The sequence below is a fragment of the Periophthalmus magnuspinnatus genome, chromosome 10 (genome assembly GCF_009829125.3).
Source record: "Periophthalmus magnuspinnatus isolate fPerMag1 chromosome 10, fPerMag1.2.pri, whole genome shotgun sequence".
In the NCBI taxonomy this organism is placed as follows: Eukaryota; Metazoa; Chordata; class Actinopteri; order Gobiiformes; family Gobiidae; genus Periophthalmus; species Periophthalmus magnuspinnatus.
The window spans coordinates 31,872,458-31,892,300 of NC_047135.1; the positions used below are offsets into that span (position 1 = coordinate 31,872,458).

Below are 19,843 nucleotides of genomic sequence, written 5' to 3' on the forward strand. Positions count from 1 at the left end.
TGTCTGTGCAATACAAATTCTTTCCCTCAGTGTTAATGTCATATCAATATATGTCTGTAGAAAGTAGAGCCCCGCGTAACCAGTTTAGTCCGCGCATTATCGGATCATTTTACATCATTTTTGTAACATGAGAGCAAAGTCATATCTGGTCCTGGAAAAGAAGTCAAATCTTTGCAGAGTATTTCCATCCATTTTTCCTCGGGCGACCACAACGCGCGTGTTCTTTGTTGTCCGGATCAACAAGACCTCTAAATGAATGTTTAATGAGCATTTTAGAAGTCATAATGGCATGTCGCTAATGTCCCGTAACGATCTTCCTGTTGATGACCACGCCTCGACGCAGCCTGCCCCATCTCTGCGCTCCTCACACTGCTGTTGTTCTGGGGACGGTTTGAAGTTTTGTCTAAATGTAAGACAAGTCGACTCTTTGCTCAGTTTGAAGATCGGCCGTGTCCTCGGGCTCTCATCAGGGAAAAGATGAGTTTTCCTCTAAGAAAAGCGGTGTCAGGTATGGCGACTTTAATGCGCGTGGAATGCACTGATTTCAAGATAATCTGTTTAAGAAATTAGACAGTTTCAGTGAAGTTTGATTTAGAGTTGCTGTTTGTATAGAGAATATTATTGTTTGTTTGCTATTTTGGACTTTTTCATCAAAAACGCCATGGAGCTGTCCATGGTGCTGAAACACATTTCTTGCAACCTACGACATAACAAACCGTCTGCCTCTTTTTTAAAATTACTGCTCTATGCTTTTTTGCTTTTTAGTCTACTTTAAGTTATATCTCATTATCCGGTATCAATATTTGTTTTTATATATTTATAAGTCTGATTTATTGGTTATCATGTTTTTGCTCAGTCCATCTGTGTTGTTTGGATGTTCTTTGTAGTAAACAGATGTAGCTCACATAATTTACTCATACTTGTATTACTTGCAAATTCATTTTGAGAATATGTCAGTAAAAGTGTAATTAGTTTGATGCTGCATTTCAATATGTTGACTCTAGATGGCAGCATTGGCTAAAGCGCTAATGTCTCCATTTAGAGGAAATTCACAATTGAAACAATTGAGCGGATGTCTGTGTTTTCATGGAGTGACAGTTACTGCTCAGGATTAACGCCCACACTGACACTCGGCCTAAAACATTAGGCCTCGTGTTAGTGATTGTTTTCATAGCATTTGAAAACAAAAGACGTGTATTTCATCTGTAAACACGATCATAATGTGCAGAGTTCATTTATAATGAGTAATCAGTGCTGTGGACCACAGCAGCCTGAAGTGTACAGTAGATCTGCACACATGCACGTGTGTAGCAGTAGTGTAGTGTAAGGGGTGTGCCCAGTGACTGCTTCATGTCTGACTGCACCCCTCCTCTCTCTACGCGCGGCTTGCTGGAGGAGGATTGCCCGGAGAGTTTCATGTCTCCTCTTTCCACGATGGAGTGGCTCGGACCATTATCTCGATTGGCTGTACTTCAGATACAGCCAGAATGGCGCTGATGCGTGCGCAGTAAAGAGATAAAGGAGGCGCAGCAAACAGGTGTTTCCAACCAGGGGCCGCGCTCAACTCCTCTCACTCTGCGCTTCAGCCATGTGCGCTGCGGCGTAGCTCTACCTCTGCGCACTTGGACGCACATGGACAGAAGGATGGGACATGTCGCGACATGAGAGTCTTTGAGAACATCTTTGAGTGGACCTCTTTTCTTTCTCGGATGGGTTTTATGACAGAAAACAATTAAGATTTTGGGTGATTCTAAGAGTGATCTCCAAACTGTTTTCATAGCTGCGGCTTACAGAAGGCGCACCGGGAAAAGTTCGTGACCCTTTTTTTGCTGCACATTTCCCTCCTTAATCCAGTGCTCTGGATTTTAACGAGGTGAGACTCACTTTTCAAGTCCCCACACTGTCGCTAAACTGGCCATGGCAGCAGTTATCGCCAGCTCCCTCATCAGGCAGAAGAGACAAGCGAGGGAGCGGGAAAAGTCCAACGCCTGTCGCTGCGTGAGTAGTCCCAGTAAAGCCAAAGGGAGCTGCGAAAAGCCCAGCAAACTCAGTGTCTTCTCCCGAGTCAAACTCTTCAGCTCCAAGAAGAGACGCAGAAGACGCCCAGGTCTGTAGCGCTGCGGGCTTTTGACAGCACCACTTACTATCAGCGCACTGTGTGTCGTGATCAGAGGCTTAGCCTGTGTTTGGACATTTCAGTCATATTTGACCTATAACTGTGCGTATTTCATTATGAGGAATGACTGAGACCACTTTGTTTGGCTGCTTTGCTCCCTGACATAATGTAAAAGTCTCTACTCAGCTCATATGTGACACTGTGAGATGTTAATGTTCTTTCTTCCATTTTAAAGTTTAAAATGCATGTGGTTTTCAGTGCATTTGTTTTGAAATGAAACTCTCATTCACGTCATTCATTTTGCACATGCTTCTGTGATCAAAGCCATGATATCTAAACTTTTCTCACTTGGGCTTTAGTTGTATTGACTCATTTTTAATTAGAATGTTATTTGAGTTGACCAACTTTGAGTTTTGTGATCCTCCCTGTGCGTACAACTTCAGTACAGCACAAGTAACCTTAGTGAGAGTAGAAAGGGCAGTATTGAAAGGTAAGTGAGATGAAAGGATAGATGAAAGGTGTGGTAAACCGCAGTAAAGGACACTCCACTTGGGACAATAACTGGGGAATAGAGAGCACTTAGCACAGACCCACACAGACACAGACTGACAGGCGAGACAGGAACACGACCATTGAAAATATTGACTTCTCGAGTAGAGCGTTAATTATGCATTCAGTGAAACCAGTACAGACTGTGGTGAAACTATTAAAGGGGAAAAAGTGAAGTAAAGTTATCCATGTTTTTGTCTTTTCTAATCAGAGGTTTTGTCTTACATCAAAGTACCACCTGAAACTTTCTGGTCACAGTGACAACTTTGATTTAAAGGGTGAAAGTCTGTCCTGACAGCTTGCTGCCAGCTCTATAAAATGTTAAATCCTCCACAAAGGTCTTATCTAGTATGGGTTTGTGTGTGTTCCACAGAGCCCCAGCTGAAAGGGATCGTGACAAAGCTGTACAGCCGCCAGGGCTTCCACCTCCAGCTGCAGGCTGACGGCACCATCGATGGAACCAAGGAGGAGGATAATGGTTACAGTGAGTACTGAGTACACTTCTCTGCGCTCAGGCAGGCTGTAGTGTAAGGTACTTTATACAAGAACGTCAGGATTTACCTTCACCTACAATGCAATCTCAGAAAGCTCAGCACTTACATGTAACATCACATTTTCCTGATTGTGGCAAGTGGACAAGTGTCAGTGACTCTTGACTAAGTGGAAGTAGATATAAAGGTTAAATCTACCTTCTTCTTCTCCCCAAACCCATTTACCACAGAAGAGGGTTTTACATTAAAATAAGACATTCAGAGTTATGTAGACCAGGTCTTAACCTTGGGTCAGATAACACCTTTAAGAAAGATTGAGTGTAACTAAATGATATGGCTCCAGCAGAAGTGTGAGACAGAAACCATGTCCACTTAAACAGATAATGGACTGGCAGGACTCATTAAAGAACTCTGATGGTCTGTGTTTATAACACTAAGCAGATTTAGAGCCTCTGTTTTCCTTCACTCTCCTGAGGAAATGCAATAAGGATCAGAAGTCTTTGTACTTTGTATCTATGACACCTCTTACATAACTACTGCCCTGCATCACTCAGTACACCTCATGAAGAAAATTAAAGACCATGTTTAAACAGGAAAAAGAAGGAAGAATGAATCTTGTTGCACTGCTCCAAAAATAGCGTTGTTAGAGTGCGCTTGTCTCCATGGTGACGGAGCGCTCCTCATGGAGATACTGGTGTCTTATGATGGTAGGAGAGGACCTACTCAAAGACGTACACATGCACATGGGCTGGAGAACGATATGATCGTAGTTGCTGTGGTGCATTTAAAAGAGCAAAAGCTTGAATCAGATTTTTCCAAATTTCTGCTAAACTAAACTAAAAGTCTGTCATATAACGGAATAAATACTGTTAGTACTCAAAGTGGTTCTAGTGCTTTGCAATGCAAGTTATTACATAATGACTAAACCAGTATTTCACTTCACCACATCTTTATCAAAGGTCTCATGTTAGAAATAGGCCTATAACATTTTTTTTTTTTAGAGTTCATGTTTGGATTGATCAAATTTTGGTTCTGTGCAGATTTGTTTCACTTTAATGACAGTTCAAAGGTCGATCTATTTAAAAATATGCAGCAGTCATCACTGCTGTGAACACTTGTTGAGACAGTAGGAGCTTTGGATGCAGCCTCTTGCCTGTCTCCTGACCCCTGACCCCTTTTATGGCTGCAGTATCAGGAGGAGAAAGTGTCAGTGAAAAGAAGAGAGCCACAGTATCTCATGTTCTGTGAAAGGAGATAGGTACCAAAACTGGATACACACCTACATACTAAACTTTAATATCTCAGATTATACAATCACTTTTAAATACAGTAACTAATGTCAATATAGGTATAACAAATTGCAATATTATCAAACATTTAGATATCACCTATACCTAAACATTTAGATATTACATACTATATTTCATTATTTCTTTCCTCCAAATGGTTAAACAACTGAACAAAATATTTAAAATGAAACACAAAAGCTTGTGTTTCCTTGTCACTTTAAATTGGCCCTGTGCACTGGTGGGAGGATCAATCATGGCAGCTGTCCCCGGGGCCTCCTCACCCTGCACCCGAATGGTGTGGGTGGCTGCCCTGTCATCCACTCCACTCTGGTGCTCAGGTGCTCCCAGCAGCCTCATGGTAATTGAGTTTCCCCTGTGCACAAGTGCCATCCCCACCAAGCCCTGTAATCCTGCTGAAACGAAGTACAGAACTACAGATGCGGACGTGAGTCGTGTAGGGAGCATCATGGAGAAAGAAAAGGCTAAATTCAGACAAGAAAACCAGTAGATGAAATGACACTGGACTGTCCCTGGCTGTGTAAAAGTTGTGCTGTAAGTCACAGCCGTAACTTCTTGGCACTGGACCATAAAACTTCTGCACTGCAGCACTGAGCAATGTTCCAAAAAGTTGCAAAACTTTGCTGTCCACACAAAAAAGTACTGTGCATCATCCCTTGGCACTGCCTCCAACTGATGAAACCAGATAGTTACTTTAACAATTAATACTACAATGAATTGGAAGCTAATAATCACAAAATGCTCAGAATACTCCAGTTTGCTCCTGTGCTACTAGAGCTAGCATTCCCCCGAGAGGCAACGCTACATTTCTGTTCTGATATTTCCTGTCTGGGGTGAAATTGTGTCTTATCAAACATGATTTATTTTATATAGTATCTAGGCAACAGTTCGCGGTCATATAAAGGTCCCATATTATGCTGATGTTTGGTTATTTCGACTGTTAAAATGATGGTTTGTCATTAACAACATAGTTCATTTTAGTTTTCATTTCATAGACACATTTGAGCCACTCTGCAGACTGAAGCTGCCTCACTATCAGACGTTATTTGAACAGGTTTAGGCTCTGAATCTGAAGCTGACTGGCAAAATGTGTCCTTACTTTTCGACATGTATATTTTCTTCTGTACAAATTAGACAATATCAGTGTTGTCCAAAAATCCCTCATAAATAGTACCCTTTAAAAAGCAGTGCGTACATGCTGCAGATCCTATGAGATGTAACCCACCGTCCTTATGTGTCTAAGCATGAAACAGCCCATCAAACGTTCATATTCTGAATAACTCAACTTCATTGTGATGCCGTATTCTTTGTGTTTCCTCAGCCATGTTCAACCTTATTCCTGTGGGGCTGCGGGTGGTTGCCATTCAGGGAGTGCAAACTAAACTCTACTTGGCCATGAACAGTGAAGGATTCTTGTACACATCAGTAAGTATTTCCTTTTTGTATCGTGCTGGCTGGCTGGTCATACAATTTTTTATTTTTTTTTTGCATCTGCTTTCTTTTAAGTGTATACTTCTTCTGCCTCTACATCTCACACCTTTTCACTTCTTCCTGAAACAATCCTTTTGCCTTGGTGGTTTAATAGTACTGTCATAACACACACTTTTAGCTTTACAGTAGCGTTATATTTCGAACATACAGGAAAGGGTGTGACGCGCTAAATCTGTGTTTATCTTTGAATTCATTTGCAGGTTTATAAATAATTCTTGTTAGGTGAGCAAATCTGATTTTCGTCTGAGTGGCGGTGCCTGTAAGCCGCACCCAAAGGACACGCACAATAACAGTCAGATCACTGGAGGCGACGAATGGTTCAGGTTTGGTCTGAGACATAATTGAGTATCCAATCGCTCCTCTCACAAAAATACTTATGACATTATAGTGACAGTAATGTGAAGGGATGAGCGGGTCTGAGCGATATAGTGATGGAAATAGAATTGTGGGCTCATCCCTGTGGCAATCGGCTTTTTTGGTAAACTCGTTACATTGTAATTCTCAAAATTTCTCTTGAAAACAGCTCTGTGCTTAAACAAATACACTTTCCCCACCCTCAGCTCCTGTTGGTCAGCTTCAGCAATGAATGACTTTTGGATTTAACCGATTCTAATGAAGTGTGCACTTTCAGAAGAAGCGGGCGACTTTAGTTATCTGTACAAGGCAATATAAATATACGACGTGTACATGAATCGTGATCAATTTTTCAATCGTGATTTTGTTTCGCGCATATCACCCACTCCTACATGACTTCACTGTCTTCTGTTACCAGTGTATATAGATAACTGAACAAAAACAAACAGTGCCCTTTTTACTGAGAACTACATATAGCACATGTGTCAAATTCAAGGTCCGTGGGCCAAATGCGGCCCGCCACGTCATTTTATGTGGCCACGACAAGGTCAATTAAAAGGTTTGACTGTCTTAAAATATCAGTTTATCACGAGATACACAGATACACATTCTTTTTCAGATCCATGCAATATTTGTAACTTGAATAAGTATACAAAAACGATTAATTAACCAGATTAAAAATTAGTTGCATTTATTTTACGTTACATTTGGTTACATTTATACTGTCTTAAATTATATCTGGCCCTTTGAGAGCCGCCATTTTATTGATGTGTCCCTCGGTGAAAATGAGTTTCACGCCCCTGACATATAGTCAAGGTACTGTACCGTATTTTCCGCACTATAAGGCGCACCTAAAAGCCTTTAATTTTCTCAAAAACCCACAGTGCGCCTTATAATCCGATGCGCCTTATATATGGATCAATATTGGTCAATTATGACACCCGTAGTCAGGAGGCGTCGCCGAAGTAATAGCGGTATTAACCCTTTAAGGACTGAGCACACTGTGGGCCAGTATAGCTCACCTAGACCTAGACTTTTATTATTTTTTAGCCATAAAAATCATGTTAAATGAAGTATCAGCATTTGCTGCATTTTTTCCACACAACTACTTCTATTTTACACATCCATCCGTATTTTTTCTTTTACGCGTCGAATAAATGACTGGGAAAATCCCCGCAGCACCGCGCTCTCATTCGTCACCTTCAGGACAACAGAGGCAGATTACCGTAATGATGGTAAAATATTTAGATAGCCCCATGTCTCCGCTTTGAGACGCCGTTTGAATTTACATGAGAGCACGACTGGGCGCGGAGTTACGCTGCTGGAAAGTCCGCAACCGCGCTCTATCTGCGACGACAGGATCCGACGCTATAGGGATAACGGGGAGACGGGGAGACAGCGCCGGGCGACATACGCCACAATCTGCCAATGGATCGCGGATGCCTGGGCTGATATATCAGTCTCAACTGTGGTCCGAGCTTCACGAAGGCAGGAAATGTCACTGAACTGTTAAGACAACAGCAGCGACATGGATAATGGCGATTTTGACGAGACGGAATCGGGCACTTTGAATGAGCTCGACCAACTGTTCAACTCAGACACTGAAGAGGAAGAACTCGAGGGATTCGTGAATGAGGAATGAGCTGAAAAAGTGAGGCTTTACGTGTTTCTTTCACGTGTTTACAACTAAACAAGGCTGGGAGATATTGTGAATATGGACATTAACGTTTGAACAGCGTTGAGTTATTGTTATTACGTTGCACTATTTCGAGAGTTACTATATTGTGAATGCATTAACTTGTTTTGTGAGTTTGACTGACTTATCTGTTTTGTTGACATTCCCTTCAGCGCAGCTCCATCTCGTGGATGCGTAACACAACCCCAGCTACTACAGTAGTTTATATTCTATGCGCCTTATAATGCGGTGCGCCCTATATATGAAATTTGTTTTAAAATAGGCCATTCATTGAAGGTGCGCCTTATATTCCGATGCGCCTTATAGTGCGGAAAATACGGTAGTTTTTTGTTGTATTAAGTTCATTTTTACTCACATTATCCATTTGCTCACCCTTGTTTTATGAAAAAGTCACTTCATACCTGTTGTTTGACTTGTACCTTGGAGAAGTCAGCAAAGTTCACGGCAGAGCACACATATAGTGGTAGTTTACGCTGGATGCCCTTCCTAAAGCAAGCACCAAATATCAACCTGTCTGCTATTGACCCTCTATAATCTGCGTAATGTCTAGAACGTCTGAAATAAATAAGTTGAAAAGAAATAATCTAATATTGCTGTGTAGAATTTAACAGTCGGGGTATTTCTCAAGCACAATAATTCAGTAAAACAAAGCCTGACAGTGTAATTGCTCCAGCTAACTGAGTATATGTTCTACATATAATTATATTTTCGTAGCACTACTCACTGTTTGACAACATGTCCATGGGGGTTCCTATGGCTAAGCTCGCCTGAGGGGACTGTGCAGACATAATTGAAATACAACACTCCATCAATGCACATTACATGCACAATAATGTAACATGGCTCCCCAGCAGTCTGTCGCTCTCACTGATCCTAATGAAGGCTACTCGGCTCACTGTAATTAAGCATATTAAATAAGCCTCAAGATTAATTCAATAAAGTTCAATGTCAACAAGCCGCTAACAGCTGTTCAAATGGAAAGACAAAAGAGCCTTGTACCAAGCTATGAATAGAGCTTAATTTAAGAGACTGGTATTAGCAGGGAGGTGTCTGCTTGTACACTGGTTATCGGGATTAGGGCTAACTGTGTTGTGTTCATGTAAGGCAATATATTATCTAAAACTTTTTACACTCACATTTCAGCAGTAGTCTCAGTTTCATTTCTACAGCTTGGCATTACGCACAAAGTCCACTGTTGTTGTGATTCACTTAGGCAGCAAGTGAACATTTTGTCCTCAAAGTTGATGTGTTAGAATTTGAGAAAGTGTTGAGTATTTGCTAATTTGAGATGAGTGGTGTCACATTTCAAAAGACAACGGTTTTAGTGAGGAGAGGAGGATGAATTCACACTCATTTCACTTTTCAAACTTATAAATTTGCATACTCGTCGTGGCGGAGTAGTGCTGGAAACCAAATCTTTACTTAGATGGGACTCGGTGTGAAAAGTTTGAGAACCACAACCGGAATCGATAGCGTGTTTCCCGGGCTTCGTAGTTGTCATTGTCTTAATAAATATCTATAGTTACATAATGTCGTTGGGTAACACAGACTACATGGTGTTATATGTACTGTATGTTCTGAGATTTGAGGAGCGGGAGGCGATATAAAATGAGAAAAGCTGTGACCGAGGCAGAACTAAGGTGTGAATATATTCAGTATCACCTAGATGGTAAAACACTCGAGTTACAGCATGTTCCTTACTATATATTTCACTTCAATTGTACTTGCACCATTAGCTACCACAGCAGTGTGCAAACTCTCACCTAGCTTCTTCAGTCTATCACTATTTTTCATAATTTGCTTAGTTTTTATAAAGTTTTTGCAGCTATGTCTAAATGAGAAAAAAGCTTATCACAGTGATGTCTGCTTATTCAGCATTGGTATTGTTTAAAATACTGTACATGGACGCGAAATGGAATTGGGATTGAGTAAAAATTAAATCTGGGTCTTGCCTGAAGCTGTAAGATTGCCCACCATGTTTGAAAACAAAGCCCCCTGTTCCAGAAAAGCCTCATGAAACTATTTGGAAGCCATCATCACTTGAAAGTAAGCACTAGATTCTTCACATCGCAGTTTTTGTCCCAGACCTAATTGGATGTTGCTCAGAGCCCTTTGCAAATACACTGTAGAGCCAAAATGTTGTCCCAAAATGCTACAAACAAGTGTGTGTCATTGTCTTGGGCCCTTTGACTCCACTCCAGTTAGAGACGCACCAGTCACACTCCCAGGGCTTTTATCCATTTAGCACTCACAAAGCCTTCGGTAAATAACTGCCGCTGTGGCGTCTCCCTCCACTGGGCTGTGTCATTAACTAGTCCAACGTGCATGGGTGCTCCATTGTCAACACAATGTGGGTGTGTCTATTTGTGTTTGCGATTTGTAAGGCCGTTCAAAAGCAATGTAGTCCCAAGCAAGTGAACAAAAGCTGCCCCAAGTAGCACAGACCAAATCAAGTTTAGGAAGAGTTGAAGCCTCTTTTAGGCGTCATGAGCGTTTTGAGCTATTGAAGAAAGTAGAGCAGTGCCGATTTCATTGTTGTAATTGCTGTCGTTTCAACTTCCCTTTAGCATTGATTGGGCTCATCTGGGAAAATGCAGCCGATATATTTTACAGAGGAGGCTAGCTCCATTAGAGTGTCTCTCCTCCTACTACTGAATGGTAAACATGATCAGTAATTACTCCCCAGGAAGCAGCACAAAAGCATCATAATTGATTGTGGTTTGACATGGATCATTTATTCAGTGTTATTGATGCTGGCAGACAGTAAATACATTAAATACTGTTTGTATAATGATAGTGTTCATAGTACTTAGTATATTGTTCATAGTACTGTATAAAGAGGTGGCACAGCTGAGGTTTTCTGTTGTTAAACAAAAACAACCTGTCTGTCTTTGCTAGAACTACATTAACAAAGAAGGTCCAGTATTAAAGGTGGTGAGGTGTAGCACCTCGGTGCAAATAAAAGTGATTTACCTACATTTTGCCACTTCACAATGCTAACACTACTGCTAATACTATTACTACTATATTACTACTAGTACTAATACTATATCAAACACCAGTACCACTCTTACAGCTGTTCTAATTTTGAATAAATGAAATAAAATTCATATAATATATAAAAGTGTTTGTTACTTACCTGTCTTACACAAGGAAAAAAACAAGACTTTGACATGGGCTATCCAAAATAATATTCCACTTCTTTGTAATTTGCAGAGCTTCCAGCACCAAACTGTCAGGACAAATTCTAAGAGCTACAAAAATAAACACGGGCAAGAAACAGATCGACTGACATGACGCTTCACATAACACAACAGCACCACATCAAAGACATGCTCCCAGAGCTCTGCACAGTCTTAAGATATAAAGCTTTTATTGTTATTAAGAATCGAGGCCAGGTACAGTGTTATAGCCATAGCTTCTAAAGAGAGTGAAATTACTGTTATCCTTCCACCAATTTGCATTAAAATGGCCTCAGAACTGTTTTATATTTTTTCTGTTTTGCTTTTGTCAGACTCTTGACCTCACGTCTAACACACTAAAGTCTGTCACTCTATCTGTCTGTTATTTATTTGATTTAACTGCATCAAAAGCCAGGTCAGGACTATCAGTCTAACCAAAACTAGAGCCTTATTACAGTTAATCAGAAGATAGTATTTGGCTCTGGGACTAAGCTGGTGTGAACTTGCTGTTTTCCCTGTGAAGTTGTTGTGCATATAAAACAGTGAGAATAGTGCTTTTCATAAACCCTTAGCATCCTTATTTCTGTGTGGCAGGATGTTGCCAGGGTGGTGGCAGTGTTGCTGTGAGTGTAACGAGTCTGTGTGGGGCAGGATCTGCTTTGGAGCATTGAACAGAAAACAACATTCCCACAAAGTGCTGCTCCAAAACTACAGTACAGTACATATTCAAGTGAAGAATATACCAGACAAACTAATAGTTGTGTAGAAACTGGAATAAGACTTTCTTAGCAGAATATTTCGATATTACTCACATATTATATATATATATTAAAAAAAGAAAACTTTTATGAGATTTCAAACAAGCCACAATAGTTTTCCCTCATTAGCCAACTCAAACTTGTGGACATATTTGCAGTGAATCATGCAGTGTTTGTAATCCAGTGTCCAGCATTTGAGAGTAGATTGCTCAGAAAATTATCTCTGCCCACAGCCCTGCGTACTTGTGATTCTTAGAAAAAATAGATCATAACCACAAAAAGTTTATGACTTGGAATCTACGGCTGTCAATGTTGAAATTCCTCTTTGTAGAGGCAGGACAAGCAGCAGGGAATGAGTTCTGCAATTTTATGGTTAATGTTACGGTTTACAGTGAATGATATGTCAAATAGTGACTTATGTATATTTATGTTGTAGATTATCACTAAATACCATGTACAACAATAATATATCTTCTTTCACAAATCATATGAGACCACTTTCACTCCCATATGTGCTCTTTACCTGGTGACAAACAGACATCCATCCATCCATCCATTTTCTTCCGCTTATCTCCCAAACTTCCCTCACCCCAGACACGTCCTCCAGCTCCTCCGGTGGGATCCCAAGGCGTTCCCAGGCCTTGGACAGAGTAACACTAATGTGCCCACCTCACATTTTTCCTAACCGTAGTATTTGGACAGACGTTCTCTCCTTCTAGTCTCGAGATCCCTGCCACACAGTGTTGTTGTGTTCTTGGGCAAAACATTTCACCTACATAACTTGTAAACCTTAATATGTGTGTGTGATAGTGCGATTATTGGTGGCCAGAGCTAGATTTTATGTAGGAACTAATTATAATCAAGAAAACAATCAAAAAGCACATGAGGCACAGAAGAAGAAGGATCGGACCCACACAAAGAACATGTTTGTCATGACATCACAGTCTTAAGGACACATCATCACATCACACCGACCCACATGCCTTATGTGTTTTAGCCATCTGCATCACACTGAGCAAGCCGTTTATCAACATTTATTTTTGTGCCTAATAAAGCTGGGCACAATATATTCCTGTATTTTGTCTTTTCATAATAAAAGTTACAGTGAGGAAAGCAGGCGCCACTACTGTCCCTCAGCATGGCTCAGGGGGGAATTGTCTCCTGATTATAGTGGATTTTTAGACTCTCCGCACTAGCAGCTCCACAAATTGGGCAAACACACACACACACACACACACACACAATGAGCCACCTAACCACTCACTAGCACAGGCACATAGATTCTCACCCGAGGGAAATAAACCACCGCCACACTCTTGTAGTATTAATGGGCAAATCCTATATAGGCTCCTGATCCTAAACCAAACAAAGTGCTAGAGAGAACCTTGGCGCAGTATGGAGTCTGCAAAATGAACTGCAAACCCACATGTCTCCAAGGAGGCTCCCCACAGAGTGTTCATTAGTGAAAGTACCTCAATACCATTAAAAATAAGCAGGCAGTTACACCTTGCAGGCATTACACAAAATGCATATATAGACCAATTAGAGCTGCCTTAGCCTGATAACGCAAAGTCAATATTGAACCAAATACAAAGACGTCAGTAATTTTATAGCTATGTTTCGAACGCAGCGGACAATATTCTGGGATAATGAACTAGACACACGTAATTAAGAGTCAGGATGTTATGTAGACTTATGCTTTATGTATAATTCTCAGTATTGGTCATATCATTGTTATCTATGTCGCAAAGGGATGCATTTTTAACTATAGTAAATGGAGAGGAGTCTGATCATTCTCTGGAGATAAAAAGGGATTTGATATAAAACTTCTCTTCATATAAACATGTTTGGTGGTAGACATGGATTATTGAAACCACCACCACCATTATTGAGAACCACTGATCTTAAAATCTGAGTAAAATAACGTCCGCTAACCTCTCAATATGTTTCTTGCCGTTTGTCTCTTCAGGAACACTTCACGTCGGAGTGTAAATTCAAAGAGTCGGTGTTTGAGAACTACTATGTGACGTATTCCTCCATGATCTACCGGCAGCAGCAGTCAGGCCGGGGCTGGTACCTGGGCCTCAACAAGGAGGGCGAGATCATGAAGGGCAACCACGTCAAGAAGAACAAGCCAGCAGCACACTTTCTTCCCAAACCGCTAAAAGGTGAGTCCCATAGCATTACATATTCAATGGTGTATGCAACTTTTCCGGTGGGGAGGCCACTACCTAGAGAGGTTTTTCCTTTACTTGAAATGTTCCACAGTACGGCATTAAACTAAAAATCCATCTATTATTTATTTATTCTGTAATTTGAAAAAACATGCATTCTTACTGTGAACAGGGAATAATGATTTTATGAGTGGAGAGCCAAAGTGATTAGTATAATACTACTACTACTACTACTACTACTACTACTACTACTACTACTACTACTACTACTACTACTACTACTACTACTACTACTACTACTACTAATAATAATAATAATAATAATAATAATAATACCACTCCTATATTTAATTCATAAAGAGCACAAACAGCATTTCGGGTCATAAAGAGCGATCTTCAGTTCCTCTAAGAATATAAGATACATATAAAAGAGAAAGAAAAGCCCTTCCTCTAGACAAGAAAGGAGCTCAGAGAGAATAGACTGTTACAGAGCCCAATTAGGCTGAGCTGTGCCCAGCAGCCATGTCTCCCTGCTCTGGTTCTACCGTGTCACCCTTTCACACCAGCACAGTCTCACTGCAGTTTGCACAAGATTACTGCTGAAGGTCTGAAAGTGTTTAGATAATCTCTGAGCTAAATACTTAAAAAATGTCCATAGTTTGACTATTCTGATAAAGTTAATAAAGTAATAAACCTTGTAAAATGCACTTTAAACAACTTAATACAAGTCTCTTTGAAATTCCAGAATGATGATATACTCAGATTACTGATCAGATTACTGATCGGATTACAGATCAGATTACTGTAGCAGATTACTGATCATTCTGGAGAAAAGCTGTGGATGCAAATTGGCCACTGCTGCAAACACAGCAGAGCCAAAGCCCCAGTGACTTCTGAATTTATAATGAAATACACAATAACCTGATGTGCCATCTCCAACTTCAGCAAGTTCTACTATTAGCAGCTCTAAGCCCCGCGTGGAGCATCAGAGCCAACTTTAGAAAAGAATAAAACAAAAACTATATTCTCTACATTGTCTCATATTGTTCCAGCTCAAGTTTAGGTGTAGTATAGAGAGGTTATGCATGATCAGTTACAATACTGAGTGGTAAAAGTAAACATTAAGCAAGGAGCTGTGATTTATGTAAGTATTAAACAACGAGGAACCTCACTTTATGTAAGCAGTGAACATCGAGGAGCCGTGTGGTTCCTTTGCGAAGTGCATTAAAATGTCAAAACGCATGACTCCTCATTGTTTAATTCTTTGTTATCACATCATCATCATCATCATAGAATTTTACTGTTGTTGGACTATTGGTGTGTTGTGAGTTAACATATGGCAGTTAGCCCTTAGACTTCTAAGATAAGATGTTTTAATTGCAACATGAGTAATTCTGCTTCTGCAGAAGTGCATTACCTCATTAGGTCCAGTGTTCAGTAATATGGACATTACTAATTTAAATCTACTGTTTTTTTTCCCCTTCCAGTTGCAATGTACAGAGAGCCATCCCTCCACGAGCTGACAGAGTTTTCGCGCTCGGGCACAGGCACCCCCACCAAGAGCCGGAGTGCGTCTGCGGTGCTGAACGGAGGCAAGACCGTGAGCCAGCACGAGTCCACGTAGCGAGGGACCTCCTCTGGGACAGAAACCTCCGAACCTTACCTCCAGCAGAGCGTGATCCACAAGTTTCTCACCATTTCAGGACTGAAACACAAACACCATTATCATTATTATTAAATAACACTTCCATTTTGGTATTTAACTTTTTCGGTTACAACTGTAGTACTAAAACATATAATAGCACATTTACCACATTCTGGATGGAGCAGTTATAATATTGTTTTAGCTTGAGTTTTCTTTCTTGCATCACTGTTGGGGTGATATTTGCTCATGTTGAAATGGTTTCTTTTACTTTGAGCGCTCATGCATTATTGCAACAGTGCGAGGAGAGAGGCGCTGTTGTCGGCCCACAGTGGTGCCGTGGCGGTGTGCTCCTTGCTTCTGTGAATACAAAGCCTCTATGATGTCCCTGGCACGGTGCAGTACTGTTGAGACTGTGACCGGCCAGATGGTAGCTCCTCTGTGTCCTCATGCACAAGCTCAGACTGGGCACATAGCATGGGAGAAGATGCCTCCTCTGTTGATCCCAATTATATAGGACAGTGTGGCTCTTGTTTTTTTCTTTAGAGAGATGCCACAGCTGCACCTTGATTCTGCTAATTTTCTAAATTAGCCTTGAGCCTTTTATTTCTTTCTTTCTTGGTTGTTTTCTATACCTTGTGTTCTCTTCCCTTGCCATTGTTCAGTATCTGTTATGGATTTTTTATCATCATTGAAAGAGGTTCCAGCAAACCAAAGAGTGTCCCTTTAAGCCGCTGAGAATGGAGCCAGTCTAAAGGCAAATCTGGAATCCTTATGCTGAGAGTGAGCAGTTTTGGCTGTACACAATTGGAGAAGGCAGTGATGTGACATACTTTGGACTTGGCAGCCTGCTGGATCTTGTGTTTTTTCTTATATCTGATATGCTTGAGTACTGAAGTATGGAATGATCTGTGTGTGTCCCCATTCCCTTCTGTTTGGACTGTGTTACGATGTCTCCGTCTCTGTGCTCTGTGTCATGTCATCCTTTGGCCCTCTTCCTCCAGCATCTGTTCTCTTTATTGACCCATACCATTGCCATAGGAAGTATGGCACGGCAAGTCCCCTCCCAGGATGCTTGTTCTATGTATTTGAGTAATTTATCGTGGTGACAATATTTTCTATATTCAAAAGAATACTGTGGACTTTTAGGTGGCTTAACATTTTATAGGACATGTCATATTTGTAAAAGTGAAAAAGTCAAAAAATAAATGAAAACTTCCCTCTTCTTGCACAGGGCATGTACAAACACAATTGTGTACAAAGCAGTCCCCTTTTGTGGGCCCTTTTCCTCCAGCTTCATACATTTCTGGTACTTGCTTTTGGGAAGCCTTCTTTACTGGGCTGCACCTCCAGAGATGGTTTACTCTGTTTTGGGTAAACCTATCTGTTGCATGGGAGAGAGCAGGAAATTATGGTCTAGAGCTGCATGATGTAGGCTGTGTGTATTAACCCATGTTGGATTATGTGTTCCAAACAAACCAGGCCACATTGGAGAAAACAACATTGTCAGGCAGACACTGTGGCTGCTTGGAGACTTCCAGTTGTTTATTATTTGTTGTATACACAAAAATGCACTGAATAAAATGTTTATATTAAGATATACTTTTAAAATGTGTCCTGTATTTTTCTTCTCAACAATATGCCAACTCTGCCCTTATTACCACAGCCACACGCAGAATACATTGTACAAATTGACCAGGATGTTGCTGTAACAACATGCAGAAGCCTCTAAATGATACACGGTATGAACCATGTTGACTGGCCATGTCAGGTCTTAATAAGCGCGGCTCCACACTAACAAGGACTCCCTTTAATGAAGGTAACAGTGCCAGTTGGACAGTTGTTGACACGCTGCATGATCTTTCAGTATTGTGGTCCTGATTGTAAACTACATACAGAATTATTCATGGAAGTCAAGCCAATGAAACATACCCTATGTGATTTAAAGCATTGGAACTTCAACATTAAAATATTTTTGAAAAACTCCATCATTATTTTGTGTGTGCGTTTATTAAACGCAACAACATTTTCTAACAGGCTTTCAGACTTGAAAGGCCATGAGAGTAAAGGAGCAAAATCACATTTATTGCCAGTGATGTATGATTTAAGTAAACATTAAAAACATTTTAACAGGACTATACGGCTGTCTATAGCAGCTGCATGTCTGCAGACTTACCTCATTACGCTGTGGGCTGGCGGCGGCAAGTGAACTAATAGGCCTCTGTAATATGAACTACTTCATCGTTCATGGACTCTGACATCCCCTATTCCCCTCATTTCCTCGTGCTCATCCCTGAGACTGCATTCATTAGGCCTACAGAGTCAGATGGGTCTCACACTCATGGCCAGACGCTTCCTCCTCTGCTATGTGCTTCTTTGCTCCCTGACCAACCAGGCTCGAGCGCTTTCAGGAGACTGTAGGCAGATGCACATCCGTGCGTCAGAGAGGAGTGATGGCCTTTTGGTGCACGTGGAGCAGACATGTGAATGTGTGGTCTGCCATATTGTGAGCGGCTGAATCAGAGCTGTGATGTCTATAACAGCACTGTACCTGTGAACCCTCTCACTCATTAGACTTCACCAATGACAGCACTATTCACAGACCCGCTGCCTTGGCTGTCACACTAAGGAACTGCATGGATCAGATGTATTCAGTCAAACCTATTACCAGTATGAAAGACAGCTGAAGAAATGTGGATCCACGTAAACATTTATCTGTTCATTTCTCTGAATAAATCTTACAGCATTATACATTTGCTTCCTGCAGCATCGTTTACTAAAGGCCCATGTGCTTGAGGCTCACTGGCAATTATCTATGACATATCTGAGCTTTATAAAGCTTGTAAAACATTTTTCCACAGCTGCATTCTGTTATTCTCATCAGCCTAACTAACAATGGTGTTTAGCAGAGACACACAGATTTTGTAAATACCAAATCCTTCCAAACACAGAGTTTATGTAGGTCTATGTCATCCACAGTGAAGTTATGCAGACAAAGAACATTTTGGCTTTGGAGGAGTTAGAAACATAATACTGAGCAAGTATCAAAATAAGAAAAACCTGTGTTTTCTTTCACTCTTATGATACATGGTAATGTAGTCTGTAATGTGTGTTCATATAGCTACATAAAAAAGGATAACAAAAAAAAACATCGCTTCTCCAACCCCAGGCATTGTGACAGAACGAAAGCATCTCTTTCTGAAGTGCCATAGCAGGTGACAAGAGTGTAACACGAGCTGACTGATCTGCTGCAGGGGGCTCTCAGGGCGACACACTGATGAAACTGACAGAAATATATCATCACATTTTCTGTCTCTTAGACCTGCTCCTCCACCATCCCTCTCCATGTTCCTCAAGTCTCCAGAGAATGTGCCACAGCTCTGCTTATATGACCAGAGGACCAAGACAGAAACCATGGGACAGACACAGATAGCATCATAGGACACAAAGTACTTCAGAGTTCTTTACAGAATAAGAAAGACATTAAAATCACAATACAAAAAAATAAAACATAAACAATCATCATACAATGAACATTAAAAGAGAAGAGTGCAGTGTAAAGACCTTTCAGTCATATGCACAGCTAAACACAACTGTTTTGAGCCTGGATTTAATCACTGTCAAAGTAGAGACCTGCCTCACATCTTCAGGAAGACTGTTCCAGATTTTAGCTGCATAAAACTGAAATGCTGACTCCTCATGTTTAGTCCTGACTCTGGACACCAGCAGGAGGCTGGTCCCTGAAGTCTTCAGAAAGTTTCACAAGGCTGTTTTGCTTTTTTCATATCCCAAACATGGATTGATGGTTCCACCAACAAGGTAACCAGAATATAAATGTTTGTAAAATCATAGATGGACAGGTTTGGGATAAGAAGCTGCAAATCTGTCATAGCATAAGGTATAAAGGTCACATGATAACATAAATCAGTCTGTAATCGGTTTATATGTGTATGTTAAATCATTCTAATCACTATGCATACATTATTGGACAGATTTCTACTGCCTGACACAACAAAGACAGAAAAAAACGTCTGAAGTGAAAGTGCAGAGGGCACATCCAAAGTGCCATTTTCTTTAGCAAAT

The 19,843-nt window shown here is 40.8% G+C and overlaps 1 protein-coding gene across 4 annotated transcripts in view; it reads left to right on the forward strand.

The window, feature by feature from the left end:
- fgf13a (fibroblast growth factor 13a) overlaps window positions 1–16,956 on the forward strand; it is a 65,972-nt gene extending 49,016 nt beyond the window's left edge. For 3 of the 4 annotated variants that reach the window (XM_055224808.1, XM_033973857.2, XM_033973859.2), the window contains 4 exons: window positions 3,039–3,149; window positions 5,785–5,888; window positions 13,914–14,112; window positions 15,606–16,956. In XM_055224808.1, coding sequence (XP_055080783.1) covers window positions 3,039–3,149; window positions 5,785–5,888; window positions 13,914–14,112; window positions 15,606–15,742 — 551 coding nt within the window. In that variant the 3' untranslated portion in view covers window positions 15,743–16,956. Of the gene's footprint in view, window positions 1–1,383; window positions 2,108–3,038; window positions 3,150–5,784; window positions 5,889–13,913; window positions 14,113–15,605 lie in introns of those variants that run through there. The other variant, XM_033973858.2, reaches the window with a different exon arrangement.
- The last annotated feature ends 2,887 nt before the right edge of the window (window positions 16,957–19,843 follow it).